At 48.5% G+C, this 9,540-nt stretch overlaps 1 protein-coding gene across 2 annotated transcripts; it reads left to right on the top strand.

The window, feature by feature from the left end:
- Positions 1 to 849: 849 nt before the first annotated feature.
- Positions 850 to 8,444, top strand: NECAP1 (NECAP endocytosis associated 1). 2 transcript variants are annotated; one of them, XM_086465213.1, is made up of 8 exons: positions 850 to 1,013; positions 2,250 to 2,350; positions 2,503 to 2,607; positions 3,016 to 3,097; positions 3,507 to 3,615; positions 3,699 to 3,876; positions 5,885 to 5,978; positions 6,099 to 8,444. In XM_086465213.1, the coding sequence occupies exons 1-8, from the start codon at positions 916 to 918 to the stop codon at positions 6,145 to 6,147; spliced, it is 816 nt and encodes a 271-aa protein (XP_086321339.1). In that variant the 5' UTR covers positions 850 to 915; the 3' UTR covers positions 6,148 to 8,444. The 2 variants fall into 2 exon arrangements, with proteins under 2 accessions (XP_086321339.1, XP_009957384.1); XM_009959082.2 differs by having other exon boundaries at positions 3,699 to 3,894.
- Positions 8,445 to 9,540: the final 1,096 nt, after the last annotated feature.

The following is a 9,540-nucleotide window of genomic DNA, read 5'->3' as shown; positions in this document are numbered from 1 at the left end:
TAAAGTCACACTCAATCTGAAATTAACTTTTACACTGCAGCATTTTCACCACTTCTAATGGTTTGTGCTGTGTTTTCTCTTTGGTTTGCTGTTTTACCAAAGGCCTTCTCATCCCAGCACCACAGGCCACATAAAAATCCACTTTCACTTGAAACTCAAGCTTTGACCCAAGGCTGCAGGATAGAAAAGCATGCTGGGGAAAAGTGCCCAGGCCCACTGCCAAGGACATGCAGGGATCCACGAGTCGTCGTCCCCCCCGCCCCCCCCCGATATTTGTGTGGCGGCATGAAACCCAGCCCCGTGTTTTGGCACGGCCCAGCCGTGGCTTCCCAGTTCTCGGCGTGACACCACCCCCTTTTGCTCGGTGCCACCGCGGTCTGGAGCCCGCGGCCAGCGCCCCGCCTCCGCGTACCGGGTTGGCAGGAGGCCGGCAGGTCAGGGCCTTCCCTCGCCCCTCCTGCCCGCTGCCGTGCCTCGGCGGAGCTGCTGGTAGCTCAGGGCCTCCCGAGCACCCAAGGCAGGGACCCGGCCTCCCCAGGGGCTCATTAGCGCAGCTCTGCCCGCTCCTGGCATGGCTGCGCCCAAGTCCAGGATGGCGCCTGGCACCACTTCATCAGCCCGAAACAAAGATGGCCGCGCCAGGCCCTGTAGGGGAACTGCCAGGATCCAAGATGGCACCAACCTCCGCTGCTGTGTCAGAACCGGCCCCAAGATGGCCACTTCCCCGCCCACCGCGCTTTGCTGCCAGGATCCAAGATCCCTCCCTCTGTGCCTTCGTAGCTTGCTTCCCGCCCGGCCGCCCACAGCGCCTATAGGCGGTCTCTGCCCTCATCAAAGATGGCGGTCGGAAGCACCACCGGCTGTTAGGTTCCCCACCCCTCGCTCCTCGCCGGGTTGTTGGGGTTCGCGGCTGAGATGGCGGCGGCTGAGCTGGAGTACGAGTCCGTCCTCTGCGTGAAACCCGATGTCAACGTCTACCGCATCCCGCCGCGCACTTCCAACCGCGGGTATAGGTGAGGGAGTGGCGTCCGGGATCTCTCTGGCTCGGCGCAGCCCGGCCCAGCCCCCTGGCAGTCCCGGCCGCCCTGCCCGTGGGGCTGCGGCCGCAGCCCGGCAGGCAGGGCAGCCAGGGGCCGGGCCCGGGAAGGGGTGTCCTCACCCTGAGTGGCGCCTTGGGAAGCCGTGGCCTGCGGCCGCAAGCAAGTCAGGCCTGTTCCCTGAGGTCTTACCCCTCACTGGCTGCGGCTTTGGGGGACGCACTGGCTTGAGTCGCCTCTCGTAGGTGGTTCGCACCTAAAAGCGGGAGCCTGTGCTCCTTGCTGTGGAGGAGTGGGGGTTGCTCTGCTAATCGTGTGCAGGAGGTGAGGGCACCTGAGCAACTTGCTCCTCCGGGCAGAGCTGACCTCTGCTCCCAGTTTGCACCGTTCCCGGGGATGTGAGTCTGATGTGGTAAAATGACATGTTGAACTTGGCCTGCTGCCTCTTGCAGTAGCAGGGAGGAAGCCAGAAGGAGTTAGGCACGATTTTTAAGACGAGATTGCAGATTCAGGAGTTAGAAATGCCTTCTCTCTCTTTAGTTGAAATCAGTGGAGTGTGACTGTGTCCACAGGCTTGCTGGAAAAGGGGGTTTGTGCGCTGAAGTGCTGATGGGTGTGGTGGTACAGAACTTTGCAAACTGTTGCCGCTGTGGATGTTGTGCGTGGCCACGTGTGTATGTATCAGTTGTAAAATCCTGTAGGTTGGTTTTTTCCTCTCTTTTTCTCTTTTCTTGTTTCCTTTCACAACAGTCTGTAGCAAAGGGTTTGATGGACTAGTCAAGATGACTGTATGTATGATGTTTTACCTAGTGTAAGCTAGCTGTGTCTAGATTCAGAAGTACTTGATGCTATTTTACAACAATAGGCTAGAATAATGGAGTGGCTCTTCAGCATGCTATGAATTAATTTTTGCGTCTTCCTGATGCTCACAAGTCACTTATTAGTCACTTTTGGGTTTACTGTTCCAACTGAGCTTCTGGGTTTCAGCCTCCCCTCTTCTGCAAGCTTATTGATATTCTCTGGACTGTATGTATTTCCCTTTACCTAGAGGAAAGAGAATCCAGTCAGAGCCATGTGTGTTGATTGGCAGCAACGGAGGGGAGCTGAGACCTTGTATATTGTTTGTGAATAGAAGTGAAATAAGGCAGCTGCAGGTTGGGCAGAAGTGGTTGGGTTGATGTATAGTCAGTGAACAGTTAATTTTCTTTTCAGGGCATCTGACTGGAAACTGGACCATCCGGACTGGACAGGGCGGCTTCGTGTCACCTCCAAAGGCAAAACTGCATACATAAAACTGGAGGATAAGGTTTCAGGTAAGGGAAAGGCTGTGGCTTGGCAAGACTGCAACTGTGATCATACTACTTATGATCCTGTGCTTCTAAGCCTGCTCAGAGGTGTGCATGGCAGCCATGGCCACACTTTAGCAAGAGGTTGCTCTCCCTAACAATCGATTCTTTGTTTGCAGGAGAGCTCTTTGCTCAAGCTCCTATAGACCAATACCCTGGCATTGCAGTAGAGACTGTGACAGATTCCAGCCGCTATTTTGTCATTCGAATTCAGGATGGGACTGGTGAGTTGAGGGATCGTGCATGTGCCAAATGCAAGGGGTGGAGGAGACAGCTTGATGGAGCTGAGTGTATTCCAGGTGGTTTGAAATGGTATTGAAAGTGCTGAAAAGGCAGGGTAGTATGCCTGGAGGGGTAGGAAGGCAAGGTTAACAGGAGGAAGGTTCTCTACATTGCACAGAGTCCAAGGGCTGGGAAGGACCATTCAGTTTCTGAGAGTGCTGCATGGGAAGAAGGGTTCATCCTGAAGGCTAGGGACAATGAACTGCTGTAGGCTGCTGGTGTCTAACTGCAGGTGCGTCAGAGGGAGGCAGCACAGAGTGCTTTAGGAGAAACAGAAGGATTTTGGAGTGAATGACCACAAGGGCCCATTTGCAGGGCACCTCTAGTGACTCCTCCTCTCTCCTTGCTAGGACGAAGTGCTTTTATAGGCATTGGCTTCACGGATCGTGGTGATGCCTTTGACTTCAACGTCTCTTTGCAGGATCACTTCAAGTGAGTTGTGCTTTTCTGAAATGCTGTTTTTCCTCTGGCCTTGTAGAAACATGGTGGGTGGTGGTGCATGTTCATTTAGCGCAGGCTTCCTTGGGGTGGTCATGAAGCCCTACTCTGACTCCATCAGGGGTATTTGAGTGTGCTGCCAAGTGTCAAGCAAGCTGAGAATCCTGCAGGGTCAGATCTGTAAGTCTTAAGCTTAGGTCCTGTGATGCTACAGGTGCAGTGTTAGACAGTCTTGGGTTTGTGGTGATCCCAGCTTTTTGCTGTACTACACTGGGAGTAGGGAGGTAGCTGGTTTGACAAAGCAAAGTAGTTCTTTGGTGGGATGGGAGAAGGAACTACTCATTATTCTGAAACTCTGTTCCCCTTTGTCACAGGGTCTTATGTCTTCCTCTTTTCTTTTTAGGTGGGTGAAACAGGAGACTGAGATCTCCAAGGAATCCCAGGAAGCTGACTCACGTCCCAAATTAGACTTAGGGTTTAAGGAAGGGCAGACCATCAAACTGAACATTGGGGTAAGTTTTGTCAGTTTACCTTGCTTCCTTCTCTGGAAATGCAAATGGAGACCCTTCCTCACCTGTCCTTTCTTTTTATACAGAACATGACGACAAAGAAAGGAGGAGCAGCCAAGCCCCGTGTGGCTGGATCAGGGGGCTTAAGCCTGCTGCCACCCCCACCAGGAGGCAAAATTGCTGTCCCTCCTATACCTCCCCCTTCTTCCACAGCCATTGCCAACCATGTCACACCACCTCCTGTGCTGAAATCCATGAAATCCAGTAATGTGAGCAGTGCAGGTAAACATTAGCATAGAGCAAACAGTCTGTCAGACACTAGTACGTGCATAGAGAGGACCGAGGCCTGCTTCAGGGAACCACTGTCCAGTCTAGTGCCAACAATGCCATGTGAGACATGATGCGCCCTGAGGGCTTTGCTCTCTTTGACCTGAGGATCTCCATGCATGTTTAATAATACCTGGTTGTTCTCCTTGCGAGGAGGACAGCATTGCACCTGCTGTCCTTGTAAAAGGAGAAATCAAGTGACTTGGTTAAAACAGTCTGGGAGGTGGAGTGGGGCTCGGTATGTAATTTAAATAGTTGGATTTTTCTGAATTTGTCTGTGCTTTAGGGGCACTGGCAGAGCTGTGTAGGGTGTACAGAAAGGCACTGCACAGTCACTTGCTTTCTGCAGAAAAATATATGTAGACTTGTGGTAGTTGTTGAAAGATGCCGGAAAAGCCCTTCTTGAGTGGATTTGAATAGGGAGAAAGGAAGATTTACTATGAGCAGCAGAAGGAGGTGCAAAGTGAAGTGGGTTGTGGGTATAGTGTTTTTTTAAAAAAACAAGTGTATAATTTTGTATAATATATATTATTTATAGATGAAAATAATAAAATGTAAAAAAGTATATGCTGAACTTCATACATACATACATACATATGTATGTATGAAGTTCAGCAATGCCAAGTTCAAGGTACTGCACCTGTGGTGGGGCAATCACCAGTATTAATACACACTGGAAGATGAATGGATTGAGAGCAGCCCTGCAGACAAGGACTTGGGGATCATTGGTGAATGAAAAACTGGATATGAGCCAGCAATGTGTGCTTGCAGCCCAGAAAGCCAGTTGTATCCTGGGCTGCACTAAAAAGTGTGGTCAGCAGGTTGAGGGAAGTAATGCTCTTCCTCTACTCCACTCTTGAGACTCCACCTGGAGTACTACATCCAGCTTTGGTCTGTCCAGTATGAGAAAGACATAGACCTGTTAGAGCAGGTCCGGAGGAGTGCCATGAAAATGATCAGAAGGCTGGAACACCTCTCCTGTGAAGAAAGGCTGAGAGACTTGGGGTTGTTCAGCCTGGAGAAGAGAAGGCTCCAGGGACGTCTTATTGCAGGCTTTCGATATATAAAGGGAGCTTGTAAGAAAGATGGAGAAAGACTTTTTACCAGGGCCTGTAGTGACAGGACAAGGGGCAAAGATTTAAACTGAGAGAGGGTAGATTTAGACTGGATATGAGGAAGAAATTCTTTGTAGTGAGGGTGGTGAGTCACTGGAATAGGTTGCCCAGAGAAGTGTGGACGCCCCTTCATTGGAATTGTTCAAGGCCAGATTGGACAGGGCTTTGAGCAACCTGATCTAGTGATAGAAGTCCCTGCCCATGGCAGGGGGGTTGGACTAGATGATCTTGTAAAGGTCTCTTCCAACCAAAACCATTCTGTGATTCTGTAACAAAGGTTGCTGTAGTCTTATGGATGCTGTACTAAAAGTGTGACCATACAGAGGTGTTTAGAGAGCTGATGATACTCCTGTCAAGACAGAGACTTTAGCAGTGCTATACACCAATCAGAGTGAGAAGAAACCACCAGCTTCTGAACAGGGCTGGCTCTAGTGTGTAGTTTGTACTGTTAAGGCAAATGTTATAATTGCTGAGCTTGGGCTGAGTCTGAGCCTTATGTCGACTGGGAGAGGGAATATGTAACAAATCTGCCAGTTTGTATGCTAGGTGGAGACTGAATAGTTCTTGAAGACAATGTACCCCTGCAGCATGAGCTGGAGGCTCCATGCACATTCAGCAAAAGAAGCTGCTGTTATAACAAAACCCTTAAAAAGTCTAACTTCCTTCTGGAGGGAGAGCTGGAGTATCTTCAAAGGTTCTCTGCCCTGCATCTAGCAGTTAGTGTATGGTGACAGTTTAATGCCTGTGGGGTTTTCTTCTTGATTAACTTGATTTTTTTGTTTGTTTGTTTGTTTTTTTGTTGTTGTTGTTCCTTTCTTCTTCTGCCTTAGATATTCTATTAGACTTGGATGCTCCAGCATCTGCATCCAAGGCACCAACATCAGCTACCACAGACCTCTGGGGTGACTTCAGCACTGCATCCAGGTAAACTATGGTGAAGGGAACTGCACACAAGAAGGGTAGTGTCCTGATGGGCACTGGAAGAGCCCTAAGTTAGGAAGTTTTATTAGATCTGCGACTTTGATTCTCCTTTCTTTATTTCAGTGCTGTTCCCAATCAGGCTCCTCAGCAGTCCAACTGGGTCCAGTTCTGAATGGTCAAAGCAGTGGAATGGGACAAACTGATGACCAAGAGGCTCTAGAGGCACCAAATGGGATCAGAGTGGGCACAAACCCCTCTAGTCTTCAATCAAAAACAAATTGGGACAATCCTTCCTTTTTAGACCACATCTACACTTCAGTCAAAACTTAGTGTTTTTGATCCCACAGTGAAACCACTGAGCCTAAAGAGAACATACTGACTCCTCACAAGATGGGCAAGGAGGAGAGCGGTAGCCTCATCTCTTCTACCCACTTGGCTGTTACATGGTACATCCTAGCTCTTTTTCCCTGTCTTTCCGTACAGGGAAAGCAAGAATCCTGAAGAGGGTGGGTACAGGAGGAGGCCGGGAAGGTGCCTCTGGGTTCTTTGTCCTTTAAATGTTCTCTGGTTAGACTGTTGCTTTTTGTGGCTGCTTTTGGTAGTGACTCAACTTTCTGCAGGTTGGCCTGCAGTGCTGAGGACAGCTGCATTTGACTGCAGCTTCTAAATGGAAGCTGTAAGGAGATAGATCTTTTCTCAACACAAAACCCTCTTTGATTAATTACGTCTGGTGAGGAGTGAACCTCCCCGTGCACTCACTGCTCTTCTTCTTTGGTGCAATTCTTGATAGTGATGGATGTTTCTGTGGTCATGGGAGGAGTTATGCAAATCCTTGAGTAGACCTGCTGCCATTGTTCTATAGCTCCAGGTGAGCACCCCATCTTGTGGCTCCTTGTTTGGCCTGCAGGCTCACTGGTGGAACTTCTGTTACTTTCCCTCCTTTTTCTCTCCCACCCCATGCAAAGGCCTCATTGCCTTTGAGCTGTTGTAACTGGAAAAAACTTAAGGAAAAAAAAAAAGCCTGTTTCTATAATTTGGTAGTTACTTGCACTAGACGACAACTAGGTAATCCCACGACTCAGCTTTTCGTGTTCCTGCTCACTATCCTGAGCCCTGGCCTTGTGTTGTGACTTGGCACTGTGTTACAAGTATAGCGTATCTATGCCACAGTAAGAACTATGGTGGGACAGTGGATTATTCTCTGATGAGAAGTGATGGTCTCCTTCCCCATTTCAGCTCACACTTACCATTTGGGCAAGAAATGTGTAGTAGGCCCAATCTTGAGAACTGTGGCAGTGAAATTCTCCAACCTGTGTTTCTTCTGGCTTTTCTTCTGAAGCTAACTTTCTAGGGGTGTGAGCTGGTTATTGTAACTTGGGTATTTTTTTCTTTTTTAATGTGTTCCAACCCCCCTCTATTTCCTGTCTGGTTTGTGGGGTTGGGAAGAGGTAAAAGGCCCTTACTCTCTGCTCTTCTCTTTGGGAGAGTTTCCGAAGGCCCTTTGATCTGGATACTATTCCATCTTCAGCAGCTATGGATGTGATCGGGGGTGTAAGTCTGCTGATTACTCTGGGCAAAGCCCATGGGCAGGCTGGAAACCTCACAATGGTAGCTGCCCTCCATGCCAGCTGATAAACCAAAAGAGTAGCTGGGAAGCTGGTCTCAGTGACTTCTACAGCTGTGCTCAGTTACTAGAACACTAGGGTTTTGGTACTTCACTGCAAGGCTTCTTGCTGTTTTGAACACTCAACCAGCAGCAACACTTTTGTAACTGAGATACACACTCTGCTAGCACAACTGTGCAAGTAAATTTTCCCCTTTGGACAAAGATTTCTAGGTGAGGCTTTTAAAAGATAAGTAGTTAGCTGTATGCACCTTGTACTTGCAAAGGTCTCTTGTCCTTTTTGATGTCTTAGTATGCTGAGGGGAGACAGTTTCACTTGGACCATCCCTCTGGGAAGCAAGTTCTTGGAAATGGCTCTAAAGCTGCTGCAGTTCCACTCGTGGAAGTGGGGACCAAACTGCTCTTGGGTGTATTTTAAGTAGTCATTTAATCCTGATCCCCTGGCGCTCTTGGTGTTCTCCCTGCCGCCCCTTCCCTGCCTTCATAGTCACTCCTGCAGTCTCATTGTACTTAAACTCCCTGCCTTCTCTGAATTTGTGGGTGGCTATAATCTGCTAGCGAAGTCATGGACTCTGCTGGTTGGCTTTTTGTTTTCATTTTTTTTGCTCAAATCACTGTGAGGTCCTGTCATTTCAACTATGTATCAGTTCCCCAAGCCAAGGAAGTTCATGGTACCAATTAACAACTAACTAGGAGCCTCTTCTGTATTGTCTTAGGTAGTATTCTGGAGATAATATATTATGTATTTGAAAAGCTGAAGAAGCAAAAATTAAAGATATATGTATATAAAGCATAAGATGTACTGGTGCAAATGGTAATTAAACAAGTAATATTGGGGAAAAGAATTATCATGTGTCTTCTAAGTTGTCAAAATGTCATTGCTTTGGAAGCCCTGTAGATTGAAGGTCTTTGTCTCCAGCAAGATCCTAGTAGCCTATTTGTCCTTCTGAAAGTGTGTTATGGCCTGCAGACTGGACAAGAGCAACGTTAGGAGTGAACAGGTACAGGCTCTGGCTGGGCAAAGAAGTCGGAGCATGGAAGAAGGACACAAAAATGACCTATGGCTGTTCCAAATGGGGTAAAAAACAAACAACCAAAACAACAACATGGAAACAGGCCCGAATGTAGGGTTGTATATGATGCTTGATAAGAATGTGGATAAAACTAGCAAGTGAGAACTCGGCTGCGCTGCCGTTTAGCGTTTCAGACATTAGAGGCTTCTACACCCTGCAGATGTTTTCAGAATTGATTCTTGCTATGCTTGTAAATGGGAGGCAGTCTCTCTGCTGACTGCAGAGATGAGCAAGGTCAGCTGAGTTGGCCCTTTGTCAGAAAGCAGCAAAGGCAGGCTCCTCTGAAAGCAAGAGCAGACTGGAAGCTGGGACACAGCCAGGCAGGCAGGGGCAGTGGCCTTGCCGAGAAAAGGAACAGTCCCACAGTACCTAAGCAGGAAATCAGAGCAGGTCAGGATGAGGATTTAGATCAGCAGGGTACATGGCCATGGCTGCGCTAGCTCAGGCAGGGATCAAGGGTGAGAACCTTAGCTGAGATAAGCTTGCAGGCAAACCTTGCTGAGGTTTCTCAAAGCCGGACACCTATATTATTTAAGCTGGACCTGAGTCCAGCCAGCCAGTCCCCCAGAAGATGGAGAATATGCTCAGGGCACTGACATTCTTCTATCAAGGCTGCTTACAGCCATCTCTTCTTGCATAGCCACTCTTGCTCAGTGTACCTCTGCCAGACAGCAAAGCTCTACATATGGTTGTATTGAAAGTACAGCGGAAGTCTTGTGGCCTGGGTAAAGATGAGAAGTCTTAATCTTTTAAGTCAGCTGTTTGCATGACACCAGTAAACGCTGGTGTCGTCAAATATTCTAGCAACTGTGGTGGCCAAAAAAAAAAAAATCTCTACATTTCTTCAGATCTAGGAGCAAAGCTGTTT

The sequence above is a fragment of the Leptosomus discolor genome, chromosome 1 (genome assembly GCF_034619465.1).
Source record: "Leptosomus discolor isolate bLepDis1 chromosome 1, bLepDis1.hap2, whole genome shotgun sequence".
In the NCBI taxonomy this organism is placed as follows: Eukaryota; Metazoa; Chordata; class Aves; order Leptosomiformes; family Leptosomidae; genus Leptosomus; species Leptosomus discolor.
This window is presented reverse-complemented; position numbering and strand designations above follow the sequence as displayed.